The 18,846-nt window shown below is 39.3% G+C and overlaps 1 protein-coding gene across 2 annotated transcripts in view; it reads left to right on the top strand.

The window, feature by feature from the left end:
• Positions 1-18,846, top strand: part of CRIM1 (cysteine rich transmembrane BMP regulator 1) — a 194,356-nt gene that overhangs the window by 135,155 nt on the left and 40,355 nt on the right. For both annotated transcript variants that reach the window (XM_054194091.1, XM_054194090.1), the window contains one exon: positions 15,358-15,486. In XM_054194091.1, the coding sequence (XP_054050066.1) occupies positions 15,358-15,486 (129 nt within the window). The remainder of the gene's footprint in view (positions 1-15,357; positions 15,487-18,846) is intronic.

Raw genomic sequence — 18,846 nt, 5'->3', positions numbered from 1 at the left:
TTGCCGTTTAGCCTGTGAGCAGAAGCGTCGACTGAACGGAAGCTCAAACGTTACTAAGGCTGCACCAACAGCTTAAACACGCTCTTGTGCTCTCCAGTCTGTTCTCCTTTTTTCCCATCCTTCTGCATCTCTTATCTGCTAGTGTTCAGCACAGAAAACCAAAGTCCATATATCGTGTGGGCTAAGTTCTGGGATCACTGACATTATATCATATCGTGTTTTCTACTGTGCAAGTTATTCGAGAAAGGGATTCGAGGGAGAAAGCAGTGTAACTTAGTGATATGTTCAATAAACGGGCAAAATTAATGTAAACCTAGTATGTGATTTTGAGATAGTAGTTTACTAGTGATTGTAAGGATAAACACCTCATTTTATACTTTTCTTGTGAATAGCTTCCAGTTCTCACTCACATCTCAACTCATGCTGTAAAATGTTCAATCCATAGAGAACATACGAGAGTGAAATCATGTTTTTTTTCTAGGTGAGTTTAAAATGATGGTGTATAGTAATTCCGAAGTTGTATTATTCATCATTAATATACTTTGCTTTTCTGCTTTTACATGGCTTGTATGTTACATTTCTGAATTAAGCTATAACTCTTACTTTTTGCATTAGCTACTTCACTTTTTTGGGGGGACTACTGCAGAATGATGGAAACTAATTTTTCTTCTAGAATCTTAATTATGCTTCAACTCTAAAGGAGGAAGAAGAGTGAAGTCTGAAAACTTTCTATTATTTTTGTCAATTTAGTTGCTGATGGACCAATCCAAGCCCATATTTCAATTTGAAAATAGGCATTGGATCAAAGATAATAAGGAGAGACTTTATATGCTTTTCACTATTTTTAAAGTATGCATTTATTTCTCATCAGACTTCTGTTTACGTGTAAAAAAAAAAAATAAAAATCCAGCTTGCCGTGGCCAGCTTAAATTCTGTGAATTTACTTTGTTTGTCAGATATTATCTCTTTAGTATATGAAACAAAATATTTAGTCAAATATGTTTCTATCATTTATTTTGAGTGTTGAAGGATAAGAGTGGTTTGTGAGACATGAGACTGATGGTCAAATTCTAATCAAAGCTGCCTGTGGATCTGCGGCTCATCCAGGGTAAATGGTTAGTAGCAGTCTCTTCTGACTTTCCCTGCTCTGTCTTCAATCTAAATGCTGCTGCACCAACAATCCTGCCAATTCAGTTGTTTCCTGGATGTTTTATAATAAATTTCAATGAAAGGAAATATCTGTTCCCGCAGATGACTTTACATTCCTGCAGCTACATAAGGATAAAATTGTTCTTGGATCACATTTTCAAAAAACTTTGCAGTCAGAGAATCAAATATAGTGCAGTAGAAAATCTGTGAGCACAGGTTCTTGAAATATCAGCACACAAACGTATTCAGCCTTTGAACACAAATTCAGACCAGAACAGAACATTCCCACTCCCCCATGAAGAAAATCCTGGTGTTCTTACTACAACAGGAAGAAAACTGGAGTGCAAGGATTGTAGAGACTGAAAATATACAGAAGTAGCTATTCACAGCTTTCTAAACTAGAGATCAAGCAGTAGCAATTGTGTTATCTAATATTATAGTACGCAACTGATCTGTAGCAGTTTTCCACAGTAAACCCTTTTTAAAGCTTCTTTACATGCTGCTGTATGCATATCCATAGCATATATCCTGTATGCGTGTTTGTAGCCCACAGGATGCACGTTCCAGTGTTGGCTGGACAGACAAATTGGTTTGAAATGTATAACTTTCTGAATGCTTTTCTGGGGTTTGCTGGACTTGGAGAAGAGTGTAACTTACTCAGCTCCCCTCACCCCTCTCGAACTTGCATCTTGTCTACTGATGCTGCTGGTGGAAGGGAGAGGGTGAGTGAGGTGCTTGAGGTGCTTTACCCTGGAGCTCCTGAGGGAGGCTGATGGGGAGGAAGGGGCAGGAACGTGGAGTAGGTGTGTGGAGGGCAGGGGTTATGTATGGGTGCAGCGCTCCAATATGATGGGCTTGTATATGGATCTAGTCTTCAAATCTGTGGGCAGCCTTTCTTGAGTTGCACTGTAGTTGGTATCTACTAGTAGCTGTATTTGGTCTAGCTCTGATGTTTTCAGTAGCTCAGATAGAAGCTAAATTTATTTTCTCTATAGACAACAAAGCTGAAAAGGGCAGCCAGTATCTTGGAGAACAGAGTATGACTTCATATATTTGTTTTAAAGCAGAGTGCTTGCAGAAAAATGTTGACCAAATTCAACAAGGCAAAAATACAGTGCACTGTGCTTGGAGGAGATTCTTCATGAGTCCTGAACCAGGGTAATTATTAAATAGCTGTTCTCTGGAAGAAGTCTGGTGATTAAGGGCAAAGAAGAAGTTGAATGTGGATTATCAGAGCCTTGAGGACGCAAACACCACACTGCAATTACGATCAAGAGTACAGTTTGCAATATCTGAAGTAATCCTTTTTGCTCTCTTTCCTGTGGATGGGTATGTCCCTAGCTGACATAGTAGGCCCTTAGTCTTTTTCTGGACATTGTCCCTCTGAAAAAGCTGGAAGCAAGTTGGAAAAAGTCAGATGGAGAGCTATGAGCACTGTTCAAAATTTGCAAAACATATCCTAGGAAGACAGACTGAATAAATAGGGTTGGTTTAGCTTAAAGAGAAAATTATGAAGTTGGAATGAGAAGATATCAGTCTTCAAGTGCCTAAAACGTTGTTGCAAAGAAAAAGATAGGACAAGAGGGAAGATGTGTTCTAGAGGAAAGCAGAAAGGGGTTAGGAAAACAACATTCCTGCTGTGGCATGTCATGACCAAGATGGTCTTTTTGATGCATTCAGGGCATCACAGTTTGTATTTTCAGCCTCAGCAAAAGGAGATTCACTCAGGAAATTGCATACATAACTGAAAGCAGTAGTAGTAATTCATGTGTAGCTTTCAGTGTTTATGCAAGTGGTGGCTGTGGCTCACCAATATATAGCTGCTGGGATCTTTAAGTAAACATCAAAGCGATCAAAGCCCTTTTGGCAAGACCTCTTGTTACAGTATGTCCACCCCGGTCACTTCTTGCCAGTTTTCTGATGCAGCAATGGCTGTTGATTGTGCTGGTGCGAGGAGTGTATAGATAAAAGCCCAAAATGTGAGCAGGGAGCTGGCTAATTCAAGGTGAGTGTGTCTGATTTGGGAGGGAGGCAGAAAGAAAAGGCCACCGATGAGGAGTGAGGCTAGAGACAGAGGAACACTGGGACAGTGTAGTGTGGAGGGGAAAATCTTCCTTCATCGGCCTGGCCCCAAACTCAAGCACTTTAGTCTTCAGCTTTTCAAGACAGGACCCCCTTTCACTGGGGGGAGCTGGGAAAAGCAAGCCTATCACGTTTTGTGGATCCAACACAGAGAATTACTTTTAAGATTCTGATGGATGCTTCTATATAGCTTCTATAGCTGCTGTAATTATATTGGTCCTTTGGGATTTGCCTTTGTTTAATCTATTATCTATTTAGTCTGGTTTTTGTTTCTTTGTTTTATAGACTGTCTTCATTAAGAGCCAAGGCTTAGGTAATCACGCTGGCCCTCTCTGCTCTCCCCGTTTTAGAGCTGATGGCTTCTTGCAGCACAAGGAAGTCTCAAAGAGAACCCGTTTCTGCAGATTTAATGAAAACAGGCAGCTAGGTGGAGGGGAGAAAGTGATTTTCAAGTGCCATAAGGGACTGCAAAATTTTGGTATGCGTTCACATTTAGGCTTGGAGGTTCTTCACGGGAGCTGGTCCGTGTACCTGTCCCGTTGGAGGTAACCAGATCCATTGGCAATCAGGCTGCTGTTGGTACTGCTGCTTACAGAGCTGCCTGCTTCTCCGTTGGGCTAATAATTGTTTATTTTATAAACAAAACGGGTGTGGTTTAAGTAACAATTCTTTTTTAATGACTTTTACCCTCCAAAAATTGTGGATGCTGGAGCTTAAAATAATTATTTAGTATCAATGTATATAATAGCTTGTTTGGTGTTATTGATATGCTACAGTGATAGAAATAACCATGTTTCCTTCAGGCCATCTGCATCTGTGGACAGCCATCTGCAAATTGGAATAATAGTGGTAATCACGGCAAGTAAATATTGGATAGGATAGTATGAAAATACCTGTGTTTTTTTAATTATTTTTTTTAAGAAGATAATAAATACAAGTGCTCAGCACTGGCACTGATGCCAAAAATGTCCCTCTAGGAAAGTTTATGGTTGCTTCTGTTCCCTTGCACCTCCCAGAGGCTCAGGCTATTCACAGGGAAAGCTGCAACCCAGTCGGCTGATACCCAGTAATTGGTTATCTCGCAGTACGTCCTTCTGCGTGAGAGCCCTCAGGTACAGGGGGCAGGGTGCCAGCATAAGCTGTGAATGAGAAATTAAGTGTTAAACAAAATCCCCTCGGAGGATTTTCATGAATAAGGCCCGCATTACTTTGCTGTCATTATGGCTGACACTTTATCTTTACAAAAAGAAATTAACATTTTCATCAATAAAGGGCTCCAAACTCTGGCTGAGATGTAATTCAGTTCAGTTCCTTTAGCGTGTCCGGCACTTCATTAAGTAAAAACAGGCGGCAGAGTCCAGTGAAAAGAAATTTGATTCATTTGGGATGAAGTCAGTGGTAGTGAGCAGTGTTCACCGGCACAGGGTTTGGGCCCAGAGATCTCCTTAGAGCGTGAAGTATAAGTTATTGTTCGGCAGCAGCACTGCAGTTCTCAACCAGCCTTTTCATCAAAGTCAATTAAGGGATGCAAACGCCATGCTGTAGAGAATTGGGCTTACGTTTGCCAGATCATGATTTAGTATAGGAGTTTTAGACAAGGCAGCTGAGGCCGTTGAACCACACAATCCAGGGTATAATGAAATCTACTGCCCGTGAAAGTCTCTCAGAGTTTAGGAAAGTGAGGAAGACTATACTAGTATAAAATAACCTTTTCCTAATTTTCAATGATTGAATGATTGATCATTAAGTTCAATGGAAAACTACTGAAAGGATAAATAACCAAAGAATCCTAATGAGTACATATCAATGCAACTAAGGATGTCTCACTTATAGAGAGCCTCATGGATCCTCTAATTAATTCTTTTCAGTGCCTATAGCATTCATAGGTTTGCCTCAGATGCACACTAATTTACTGTTTGCTGTATCTTCACCTAGTAACAATAACTGAGTGGCCTTCTTACCTGTTTGGACATTGCTTGGTAGACAGGCTAACTTGATTCTACTTTAATAAAGGTGCTTTTCTTAGTGTCACTCCACCTAAAATTGTCAGAAAAGTCTCATCAGCATTAAAGTATATTTGAAGGGTATTCATATCTGTTTAAACCAAAACCTGGAAGAATTGATTACAACAGACAAAAGTTTTTAACTTTGCATCTCGGGAGTGGAAAGTTTGTGAATGTTTTGATTGCATCAGCGCAAAAAAGAAAAACCCCCGTGCAGCTTTGGTTCGTAGGAAATGTCTTCAGTTTGCGATAATAAAAATAGTCTTGGATTGTAGTAGTTACTTTCGAGGAAAAATGCATATTTAAGTAGTTTCAGGTTTATAGTATGAATAAAATTTGAAACAAAAGCCTGCCAAACAGAACTATGTGTTTGGAAGTATTAGTGAATATATTTTCAGAGTTATTTGTGACATTAGAAAATTATCACATCTGAAATCCTCGCATACATTTTATAAATAGTTATGTGATGATGAATTATTAGACCCTGATAGTTAACACAGATAGCTAAATGCTGGGGGAAAAAAAAAAAAATCCTCCAAGGCATTAGATATTTCAAACCCAGGAAGGAAATTCTCTTACCCAGGACTTGAGACTGATATTTTTCATGTAATGGACTGGAGGGGCGGGGAAGGCTGGAATGCAAACTATGAGGATGGAAAACATTTAGTCACTCTTGGAATGATATGAATGTTTTTACAGGAAGCTTAAGTAAACACACATGCTGCTGCTTAGTAGGCTGCAGTTAACTTTTTTGGACAGCAGACAAAATTCAAACAAGTATGCAGACTCGAATGAAAGGCTGTTGAGCAGCACACCCTTCAGGACCAGTTTTTAGCCTCTTATCATGTAAAGCATTAGGTTAAAAGTTAGACTACTGTTCACTTTTTTTTTTCCTTAATTTTTATAGTAAATGCTTGAATGCACTGATGCTGTATTTCTTTAAGTCAGTTGGTGCTGGTTTTGTAGGATCAGAATGTCTTAATCCTTTTAGAGGTAGTTTGTGTTGTAAAATACTACAGAAGAGGGAGCTATTTTGCTTTCCCCAAACACAGGTGTGTTCTTTATTATTGATGTTAGAGGTCTTTCTCCATGTGTAGAACATGGTTTTGACTCCTTTTCTCTTCCTCCCCCAGAAGAGGTTTTCATTTCATGCTCCTGATGAGACGTTGGGCTTTCTAGAATCCTTTTCTGTTGAGCTTATTCTTTGTGCATGGCTAATGCTTTCTCCAAATACCCCAAGACCAATCACTGCAGAATCTAAATGTACTAACATTTTATATGAGTTGTTCTCTCTGGGATTAAAAAACATTGTAAATTAAATGTGTAAACTTCAGAGAGTTATTTTTTTGGATTTGTGGCTGAGCACAATATGACATTTGTTGTGCCTCCTGGAAAAAAAACAACACTCAACAAAGCAAAAAAAAATGAAACTCTATAGTTAATTCTTTTTAAAATATATTGGAAATATCAGTGGGCAGAATTTGCAATTATTTTATTTGTTTTCCCATTTATGTGGAAAAGCAGGGGTTTTGTGATCAATACTGTTGATCTAAAAGTAGGAAGAACATACATAGTGGTGCTCATAGGTGAACATAAAGTTTCCCTGTGCTGTACACTGAAAATGTGTTTCCGTGTTCCAGCCCTTTAAATAATATGCACAAGGAATTAATCTATTTTATCTGACTGTCTTTAGTTAAACTATAGACTTGTTCACATGAATAAGATGGGAATATGAGAGAGGTTGGGGAGTTGTAGCACTGAGCAGTGAAGCACTTCTCATTCTACAGTTATGACTACATAGTCTTCACGTTTCAGTTTAGGATTATTTTTAGACCTGGTGGCTTCATTGTGCTGCATCGTAGTTAGTTTTGTGTGTTTGAAAAGTTAACGTGTTTACAAATAAAATGCACAATAGTATTTTGGTGGGTTCCAGGAGCATACTTTTTTATTCTCTATTTAATGTAAAAATTGTTTGAATTTTTAGGGCCTGGGCTCCTAAATTCCTTGTAAAAGATAGGTACTTGTGCAGTAGTTTACAGTCTTAGTGGAATTGGTGAAATCCATGTTGAAATTCACTGTTTTGAGTGAAAATATTGCATTCCAAATGAAAGAAAGCAAAAAGCTTGTTTTAAGTGTTTTTCATATAATAATAATAAAAATAGCTTGCTGAGAGGTGAAGCATGGGTAATGTATTAACTTAAAGGAGGACAAAAATTGAGACTGATTAAACAGAATGATGGGCATTGGAGAGGACCTCTGGAGATGATCTAGTCCAACTCCCCTGCAAGTGCGGGTTCACCTAGAGCAGGTTGCACAGGACCACGTCCAGACGGGTTTTGAATGTCTCCAGAGATGGAGAATCCGCCACCACTCTGGGCAGTCTGTTCCAGTGCTCTGCCACCCTCAAAGTAAAGAATTCTTTTCTCATGTAGAGATGGAACTTCCTGTGTTCACATTTGTGCCCTTTACTTCTTGTCCTGTCACTGGGGACCACTGAAAAGAGCCTGGCCCCATCCTCCTGACACCCACCCTTTAAGTATTTATAAGTGTTGATAAGATCCCCCCTCAGTCGTCTTTTTTCCAGACTGAAGAGACCCAAATCCCTCAGTCTTTCTTCATAAGAGAGGTGTTCCAGTCCCCTGATCATCTTTGTAGTCCTTTGCTGCACCCTCTCCAACAGTTCCCTGTCCTTCTTGAACTGGGGAGCCCGGAACTGGACACAGTACTCCAGATGCGGCCTCACCAGGGCAGATCTGCTTGCCACACTACACTCTTCTTGATGCACCCCAGGATGTCATTGGCCTTCTTGGCCACAAGGGCACATTGCTGGCTCATGGGCATCCTGTTGTCCACCAGGACTCCAGGTCATTTTCCACAGAGCTGCTCTCCAGCAGGTCAGCCCCCAACCTGTACTGGTGCATGGGGTTATTCCTCCCCAGGTGCAGCACCCTACACTTGCCCGTATTGAATTTCATAAGGTTTCTCTCTGCCCAACTCTCCAGCCTGTTCAGGTCTCTCTGTATGGCGGCAGAGCCTTCTGGTGTATCAGCCACTTCTCCTGGTTTTGTATCATCAGCAAACTTGCTGAGGGTGCACTCTGTCCCTTCATCCAGCTCATTGATGAATATATTGAACAGGACTGGACCCAATACTGACCCCTGGGAATCACCACTTGTTACTGACCTCCAACTAAACTGTGGCATTAATCATGGCCCTCTGAGCTCTGTCTTTCAACCAGTTTTCTATCCACCCCACTGTCCATTCTTCCTAAGCTTCCCTATGAGGAGTCTGTGTCGAAAGCCTTGCTGAAGTCAAGGTAGACAACATCCAGTGCCCTCCCCTCATCTATCCATCCAGTCATGCCATTGTAGAAGGCTATCAGATTAGTCAAGCATGATTTCCCCTTGCGAATCAAGGGAAGTTAAATTAAATGTGGTTGTGACTGTCACTAAATAGTGGATTGTGGGGAGTTCAATTAAAGGTGGTCGTGACTGTCACTAAACAGCGCTTCAGAGAGAATTACTGTTATAACTGTCTGGAAGAAATTTTGCTGCTTGAATGAAAAGATACTCTTTAAGTCATTAAGTAGATTTCAGAGAGATGGTATTAGGCAAACATGTACTTGTATTGCAGAAGGAAGGTAATTGGTACTTGGCAAAATCATCAGAAACTGAGATGTTTATGTTTGGATTTCAGTTCCCTGATTAGGATCCATCAAAGGTATTGCTGCTTTTACTAGAAATGTCCTGACTTTGCGTGAAGGTGAAATTCATGGAGTCATTCAAGTTGGAAAGGACCACTAGAGATTTTCTAGTCCTACCTCCTGCTCAAAGCAGGTCTGGTGACAGCAGGATCTCAGGGCCTCGTCTCAATTAAGTTTTGAGTATTTTTTGAAGGATTTGTGTATTTTGAAGGATGGAGATCTCATAACCTCTCTAGAGCTCTGTTGTAGTTTTACCACCCACGTGGTTTAAAAGGAAGAACAAAACAACTTACATCGAGTTGTAATTTCCTATGTTCATGCTCATATTCGTTGCCTCTCATCCTAGCCTGGAGCACCTCCAGGATGAGCCAGGCCTTGTACCCTCCAGTTAGGTAGTGGAAGCCAGCAGTAGGATGCTCCCCTAGCCTTCTTTCTACAGGCCGAACAAGCCCTGGCCTCAGCCTGTCTTCGTATGCCGCCGGTCAGCCCCTGACCAGCTTGGTGGCCTGTGCTGTGTTAGTGTCTCTCTGCTACTGAGGAGCCCAAAGCTGGACACTACTCCAGCTGTGGGCTCTCAAGTACTAAATAGAGGGGAAGCATCACTTCCCTCCACCTGCAGGCTCTGCTGCTGCTAATACAGGTCCCCCTTGTCCTTCATGCAAACCAAAAATGAATGCTTGGTGCTCTCATAATAAACGTGGCTTTGCAGTAGCGCAGTAAAGTGGAATCTCTCTTCATTTTCTGATATCAATATAATGTCTGGAGTTCAGATTTTGAACAACTAAGGGCATGGTAGGAAGACGGGTATAATTTCTCATTCTGGTACCAGCCTTAGGGAAGACTTTTACTATTATTTTTTTTAGTTATCTTTAAAATTAACTAAAGAATTATCTAAATGAAATCCCTAAAGTTAGAAGGAAAAATGAAATCTTCAGTGAACGGTTCATTTTTAACTTTCAGATAAACAGTAGCAGTCAACAAGATTGCAATAAATTGACTCAGATTTTTTTTGTTTGTTTGTTTTGATTTGTTTTGTTTTCCAGGGCTTCAACAATCAGTGGTGAATTTTAGTTTTCTTTCTCTTTGTGGGGATAACTTCAATTGATTAAATAGCGTGTATTAAAAAATTCTAATCCTAAGAAACTCTTTTTCCCCTGGTCTCATTGAAACTTGGGTGCATCAGTTTCTCTCCTTTTCTGAATACTTCAGCTGAGCATTATCTTAAGACCTCAATACTCATCCAAGTATAACAAGATCTGTATATGAGGCACAGTACTAGACCAGACTGACCATCCTGTGTTCGTGTGTGTGTGTGTTTGTGTTTATATACCTATAGTATTTCACCTTTTTAACAGAAGAAAATATCTGCTCTTTGTAATACAAGCTTTTGTCACATCACTCATAGGAGAAGTGGAAAGTTTTGTTCATATTACAAAAGTATCCTGGGTAGAAAAATGCCAGTGAAAATATGATCTTATTCCACCTTGACAACTTTTTTTTTTTGTGACATCCAGTTTTTGTTATTGGTACTGCTAATGGAGGTTCTGTAAGGACAAAGCCAGCAACAGGCATTGCTTGAATGTCACCGTCTTCCCTTCTTTCCCCATAAACGTGCGGTTGATTTCAAGCTGGAATGAATGAGATTCAGGGTTTTGATCACGTACCATAGCATTTTTCAGTGGACCAGTCGGACTGACAGACCATCAGTGGCTAAAATATACCCACTGTGGATTTCAAAATTTTTGAAGTTGTTCTTAAGTATATGGCAGTATGAAAAAAACAAACTTAATTCAACAATTAATCAGCAGGCAAATTAGTAATCATCTGCACTGAAATTCAGCATAGAAAGCACCAGGCTCAGAGAGAGTACATGGAAGCAAAATGTTCTAGTAGAAACCTGCATTTAACCTTATATAGAAGCACTTGACATCAGCAAAATCTGTGCTCTGTTAAAAAATCCATTGTTTTCATCCAGACTCTCTTCAGTCCTCTTCTCTCTCTTTTTTTTTTTCTCTTTTTTCTTTTTATGGTATAGCTTTATTGTTGGTAAAGCACACAGGCAGAAACAGCACCCGTTTTTCCCACCCATTGTCTGTGCATTTGTGCACTGGATCTTTCTTCTGCCATTTCTACCAAGAGCAGCGGTGAAAGCCTAGCTCAGATCATGCGGTGGTACATGCTTTTTCAAGCTTAGCTACTGCTTGCCTATTCACAGAATCACACATTCAAATAGCCAGAAGCCTGGCAGAGCAGAGCTGTCTTTATTTGTTGAGTCTTGTCTAGCGAAGTGAAAAGGGCTGATTTATTTTTTTTATTTTTTTTTTCTGGCTGCATTTTTGCACATGTGGGGGTAGGGAATGAAATTATTTCTTTTGTCCTCTACTTGCAGCTCATTGAGAAGCAGGCATGCATATAAAATTACTGTATCTCAGGGCTTACCTTTAGGGACAGGAGGGAGAAAAAACAGATTTGTAAGCTTGTCTGGAAACACTGAGGATGCTGAGAGCAGACACAAAAGCGGGAGGTAACAGAGTAATAAAACACAATGAATAGAGGACTAACAAAAACCTTTCAAATTAATATAATGACAGTTTAATTTTGTCCCTTGTAAGAAATACCACATTACTAGATGTATCAATGGGGAAAAAAAATTGTTGTGTCGGTGTGTCCAAGACACAAGAGCATCAAAACACAGAAGTATAGGTATGAAAGGGCACCATGAAAAATACATAACCAATATTCACTGGGTTTTTTTCTACATATCAAATTATACCTGCAATTAAAAAGAAATTATGTTGAGGGGTGAACTTCAGTGATGGGGGGGTGTAACATAATCCTGTTTCTCTCTAGTTTATGCCTAAATGGATTGATGAATACTAACCTGCGTTTCAGCTTTCAGTGAGTTTTTGTGGGTTTTTTAACTATGTATTTTACCTAACTGTGCTGCAGTCAGATGGTAAAGCTACAGTCCTCTTCAGTTCTCCAGCTCATGTTACTGTCTCTGAACTTTGCTTTGGGTAGCATTAAAGATTCATGTGATTTCTAGCGGTTTTAACTACCACTGAGTACAAGCATTACTGTGGCATTATAAGCATGAGTGTAGGGTATAAGTGTAAGCATGAGTGTAGGATTTGGGCTGGCTGACCAGTAACCTGAATGTACCTTCGGGGTAACTCTTCTATTCTGGTTTTTTGCACGCTTAGGGTATTTTGGTTAGAGAATGGAGTGAGGTAGGAAAGGAGGTTTTCAGAATAGGCTCCAGATGCTAAAAATCAGTTTGTTTGCAAAACTAGTTTATATATTCTGAGTCCTAAACAGACGGGATTAATGGTGTTTCTGGAATATATCATATTATTGGTATGTTCTTGATTCTTAAACTAATGGTTTGTTGAAGTTGCAAATGTTAAATATTAGACATGAGTATGATTTAGCCAGGTAGCTTACTGAATGAACTTGAAAACAAATAGGAAGAGTTCACTGAGATTGAAAGGAGTCTAGTTTGGGAATACATGGGTTCTAAAATACATTGATCATGATGGTAACTCTTCCATGCTACGTGTGCAAATTCAGAGCTGTGAAATGAAGAATTCACAGAAATTTATAAAATCTCTCCTTTGACCTTCAACATAATACACTATATTAAACTCTTAGAAAAAAATTTGAAAGAGCTTAAATTTAAGTTAGAAGAGATTTGAGTGGTCTGCAGAAACATGGATGCCATTATACATGTTTACAGCTTGTATTTGAACAAAGCTGGTGGTGGTGGTTTATATACTTACAAAGTTGTATAGCTGCTTTTCCTACAAAAATTACATAAGCAACAGAATTTGAACGTTACTTTGACACTTTCAGCAAAGTGAGGAATCTGAACCATGACCTCTGAGTTAAGTTTGAAGTCTTCTAACTTCACTGTAGCGCATTTAATGCGTTTTTTCCCTCCAAACTCTGTACTTAGCTGACCTAATTTAGAAAGGATTAAAAATGTTCATCCACTGTATAAGCTGTTGGGAAGGGAAGAGTAGGGCTGGGGAGAAGCTATGAAAGCTGAAAACTGTGAAAGACAATGAAAGCAGAAAAGCTCATTCTCGTAATAGAATAATTTTCACTCAACTGGAAGGCATGGGTGCAAAAGCTGCCTGCTGGACATGGAGCCAATAGGCACAAAAATTTGTGTTTAGGTTAACAGTGAATACTTCTAACAACTTAATGTTGTGTAGTATTTTGCCCGCAGTCTAAGAGTAAAGACTAGCTGCCTTTAAGTAAGGATGGCAAAATCTGCCTTTCAATGTACTTGGTTGAGGATGAGATATGGCAAGATATGGCCACTTCCAGTCCATTAAAACATGCATACTGTGTAAAATATATTATGGTTTAGTGCCCTGATGGGTAGTATACCGTTTCTCCGTATTTTCACAATTTATCAATACATATATTGAATTTTTTTAAAATATATGATTTCCTTTAAGTCTTCATTTCTTGAGATGGAGAAACAGGATAAACTCAAACAGTTGAAACAGTGAAAAGAAAGCTCACAGTTCTTTAAAAGTCATGCAATTTGTGTTTCCTGAATGCTTAGTATAGTGTTAATAGCACTCATAACTAAAAATCTGTTGGTTCTTAAGTGCTTGAGTTCTATGAAAAACACAAGATAGACCAAACTAGTCTCAAAGAGCAAAAATCATTCAGGAAAAGACAGGTGTTTCATTCCTTCTGTTTCCTGTTTTGTGATGGCAGTGTTGAAGTTCCTTGTTATTTTCCTAAGTCTTTGGATATTGTTTTATTCTAACAACTTTGTATACTAAAATAGGTTAATATTTCTGTCTACCATATGCATTAAAACAAATTTCATACTCCAACATGGTTCCCAAAAGTAAGTCTTATACCGTTCATAAATACCTAATAATTGTCAATAACATCCTCAAAAAGCATGATCTGGTACTACAAAGTATAGAATCATAGGGTTGGAAGGGACCTCTGGAGATCATCTAGCCCAACCCCCCTGCCAGAGCAGGGTCACCTACAGCAGGTTGCACAGGAACGCGTCCAGACGGGTTTTGAATGTCTCCAGAGACGGAGACTCCACCACCTCTCTGGGCAGCCTGTTCCAGTGCTCTGCCACCCTCAAAGGAAAGAAGTTCCTCCTCATGTTTAGGTGGAACTTCCTATGCTCAAGTTTGTGCCCTTTACCTCTTGTCCTGTCCCCGGGCACCACTGAAAAGAGCCTGGCCCCATCCTCCTGACACCCACCCTTTAAGTATTTATAAGTGTTGATAAGATCCCCCCTCAGCAGTCTTTTTTCCAAACTGAAGAGATCCAAATCCCTCAGCCTTTTTTCATAAGAGAGGTGTTCCAGTCCCCTAATCATCTTAGTAGCTCTCTGCTGCACCCTCTCCAGCAGTTCCCTGTCCTTCTTGAACTGGGGAGCCCAGAACTGGACACAGTACTCCAGGTGCGGCCTCACCAAGGCAGAGTAGAGGGGGAGGATGACCTCCCTTGACCTGCTGGTCACACTCTTCTTGGTGCACCCCAGGATGCCATTGACCGCCTTGGCCCCAAGGGCACATTGCTGGCTCATGGTCATCCTGTTGTCCACCAGGACTCACAGGTCTCTTTCAGCTGAGCTGCTCTCCAGCAGGTCAGCCCCCAGCCTGTACTGGTGCATAGGGTTATTCCTCCCCAGGTGCAGCACCCTACACTTGCCCTTATTGAATTTCATAAGGTTCCTCTCTGCCCAAATCTCCAACCTGTCTAGGTCTCTCTGTATGGCCAACAGCCTTCTCGTGTGTCAGCCACCCCCCCCACCCTCCCCATACACCGTAGGAAGTAATGTTTTCGATGAATAGACATGTTAAATGGTTTCCAGAGGTCTTTCACACACAGTCTATCTTACATTTCCTTTTGGTATTCAGAGTCTTTTATGCTTTAAATTTCGTCAGAAGTGGTCTTATTCACACAGAGAATGATTTGATCTACTGAGTCACATGCTTTGATTTGCAGCTTGGTACTGTCAATCAACTGAGCTTTGGAGAAAGCTCTGTTTGGTTTCTAAAGTTAAAAAATCTGCATGAAGTTTTGATGAAATACTTCTGGAGGGAAGTGGGCAAAATAAGTATTCACAGTAGGTTTTAAACTGCATATGCAGGAAAGCTGATTTCATAGTGAACAAAAAAAATGCAGTATTTTTTTCGTGTTTCAATATTTTAAAAATTTTATGCAGCTTAATACTGTTTGTGATGGGCGTACATCACTTCAAAACAAAGTCTGTCTTGAATTGTTCTAGAAGTACCAAGAATATTCATTAATCAGAAGCAAAATTAATTAAAAATTATTCCCTTCACTATTGCATTCTATATGCCTTTTTGTGAACTTAGTTAAAAGACTGAAGTAATCTCAAATGTATTTTTTTTTTCTTACCTTCAGAACCAACATACATCACAATAGGTCCACCCACCTGTGAGATTTTGGTGAACTGCACTTTGACTGAAAAAGACTGTATCTACAGCTTCAAACTGGACCAAAATGGTTGCCGCATTTGTCAGTGCAAAACTAGTGAGTATGCGAAAATACAGTGGCTCGTACCTTTTATATCCAGCTGTATGTGAAAATGCTAGTATGCTGGTTTTTCCATTCATAATGTTGATTATATGTTGTGTTCATATGCATGTGCTTTATAGTTGTTCATCTTTAAAGAATAGGTTCCTGATTTCTCACACTGCTTGTTTGCTTGCTTAAAATGTGTTTGGGGGCAAACATAAAATGTCTGACTTCAGGTAAAAATTAACAGCTAGGTAGAAGAGGTAGTAATTTGGGACTTAATGTTTATTCAGACTTTGAGAAGTCTGATAAGTCTTCCACATTTCATTTTCCTCTGTGTATGTAAAGAGTTTGAGAGAATCTGAACTTCAAAAACTCCTATTGCTAGACATCCTATTTTAAATTTAGCTTTTTTTCCCCTCAAAACTTAGGGTTTGAGGATAAATGTTTGAAAATTCTATGCCGTGGGGGGAGGGGAGGGGGCATGGGGTGTGTTTGTATATATACAAACATATCCATATATAACTCTATTTCTGTAACATATTCGTACATTTATATTAGATATATAAAAAATACTTTAGTTAGGATTTATGCAGGCTTTAACATCTATTTCTTCCCCAAGGAAAATCACTGTGCCTTGCAAGAACTTTGTGTGTACCAGTGAAGCAGCAAAAATGTATTTTCTGTGTGTTTCCTTAAGAATTCAATGTTTACAGATGAAATATAAAGCAAGGTCAGGTTGGTTGTTGGAATTGCCCAATAAAAGACACCTGTGGAGTACTAATCTCAGCTGCAGGATGCACCACTCTGGCCAACAGCCCAGCCTAGGAGTGGGTTTAAACTCTCATTGTAATTTTATTGTAGTTCTGCAGCTTCGTTGTAGCCTCTGAGGCTTTTACAACTAAAGTATTACTCTTTTCCTCTTCTTTTGATTTCAGTCCGCCCGTTCTCAGCCACTTTCTAAACCAATATTTCTTCATTGGTTTAGAAACCAATTTCTACTGTGTCCCCAGTAGAAATGGTCAAAATAAAACTCTTAGTTGCTACAAACTAAAGAGTTTTAGGATTGGATTGGTATTCTGCTTAAGGAGTAAGAGGGTTTGTCCTGACCTTTTAAACGTTGGTTTTTTTTTTTTCTGGGGAACTGTGGTTTTTTTATTTCCATAAGGTAAAGGACAGGACATCTTAATAATAAGTAAATATTTGGCAAACAGTAATATCATTATGGTAATACAGAAGTAATACCTTTGATTACAAATTGTATTAGTGGCAAGGACAACTTTGTGTAGATTGCATCCAAGCTGTCGCATACGTGCCTTGCTTAGTTCTTCCAAAGAACAAAATTAGAAATGTTAAGTTCTGCTTTTAACCTTGTCATTTGATTTTCCTTCTTCTTTTTTATTGTTGTTAAATTGATTGGGGAGTTTGACACAAACAAGAAGATGGACGGACTCGGCAAATTTCATCATCTCTGCCTATGCATGCAGTCCTTTCCTCCAGTTTGGTGCACAGGAGACTCAGCACTCCAAAGGATCATTTCTTTTGTCCTAAGTTACCAGATTGCACGCATACACATACCACATCCCAGGAAATCTCTGTTCTTGCTTGGAGTGTTTCTGATTAAATAGTGCTTAAGAACCTATCTATTCAAGGGAATTTTTCACTTGCCAGATTTGCTTAAAATTATTTTCATTTTGCAGTAGCAAACTGTCTGGAGCAAACTTAATAGTATCATTTATCTGTCATCTTTTTTTCAGTTAAATAACTTGAATTGTAGATTGCTTAAAATCTCCTCAGTCATTCAGAAAGGGGGGAGCCTTTATTTTCTAAAGAAGTGAAGAAAAATAACAGCTTGGAAGTCTTCATCACTTGGTGGTTATCAGTCAAAATGACAGAAATAGAATTTTTCTGTCAAGTAATCTCTCTTGCTTGCAAGGCTCTGGACAACTGAGTGTGTGAGCACAGAAAAAAAAGGAGTTTTAGGTAAAATATGCTGAAAACATACTGTGCTAGTTCTCTGTGTTTTGAGATCCTATGTACTTTCACGTGCAAAACCGACTTAGTTGCATCTTGGCTGTCTAAGAACATGAAAATGTTTATTATCTTTAGGCCATGTAGACTCGTGGATTTTTGGGAACATCACTATCTTTATAGTGCAGCCACTTGTTTCTTGCTGGTCTAAGCTGCTCGACTGAGTCAGATTTAAAGTGCCTCAGTGAAGGAGGCCCACAGACCCCCCATTACCATTTGAAGTCATCGTCTCCTAAATCTACTAATCTCTTTCTCATAAAGTTTCCTTTCTTGCTAATTTATCTAATCTCTCTGCTGAAGATTAATTATACTTCAGTCTGTTTCAGCCAAGGACATAGAGTAAAGCTGTAAATTGTTCCTCAGTATTACCTTCATTTACATTCCTGTAGCCAGAAATCACTACAGTAGGTTTATTAGAAATAATTTTCTAAGCATGATATCATGAAACTTGTTTGGGGCTTTATTGTAATTTAGTTTCAAGCTAACTACAGAATGAGAAGGAAGAAAGAAGCAATTCATAACATTTTTAGAACATGATTTTAATAGCAGTAAGTTTACTTTGTCCTTTATCCTTCTTCCTGTTTTTGCAGTGAACGCAAAAACATGCTGTAACAACATGCAGTGAAAACATACATGCTGTAAAGTAAAATAAAATTAAAAAAGCAGAGGCAGACCACAGTTGTAAGAGAAGAGAGGAAAAAACCTGCCACTGAGCAAAGGGTGAGCACGGATAGATGTGGGAAAAAGGTTCCAGTGGGTAGAGATGGAACCACAAATGATGAGGGAGAAAGAAGGATTATATGGACCGGGAGCATATAGAAACTGAAATAGTACTACAAAAGGATAAAAGCAAAAAAGTATAATCCAGGATATAGGAAGAACTGCTGCAAAATACCAACAAAACTGAAAACAGTAGGAAAATCATTAAATGCATTAACGGATTAACGGCAGGGGGTGGGGTGTGGGGGGAAGTAAGATGATATAAGATGATACAAGAACAAGAAACAAATAGCAAAAAGTAAATAAGCAAAAAATGGTTACTCGTAGGGTGCAGCAATTCCTATTGTGTTTTGAATGTCGAGGCCTTTGCTTTTGTAGGGAGAACTTGGGGGAATGAAACAAGACCAGTGATCGGCTCTTTGTGAGGCAGGACTCCTGTTGCTCCAAAGGCGACTAACGGGCACACTGAAATAATGCCTGTGGTGATTGCAGTAATACAGGACTTAAAATCTGGTTGCTGCTGCTGGACACTAAATCATTCTTTGGTGAGAATCTGCAGTGAGGGCCTGTATTTGATTCTATTTATCTGGCCTTGTCTATTCCCTGTATTATATCCATGAAAAA

This window comes from Rissa tridactyla, chromosome 3, assembly GCF_028500815.1.
Source record: "Rissa tridactyla isolate bRisTri1 chromosome 3, bRisTri1.patW.cur.20221130, whole genome shotgun sequence".
NCBI lineage: Eukaryota > Metazoa > Chordata > Aves > Charadriiformes > Laridae > Rissa > Rissa tridactyla.
Note: the sequence above shows the minus strand (reverse complement) of the source record. Positions and strands in the feature narration are given on the sequence as shown.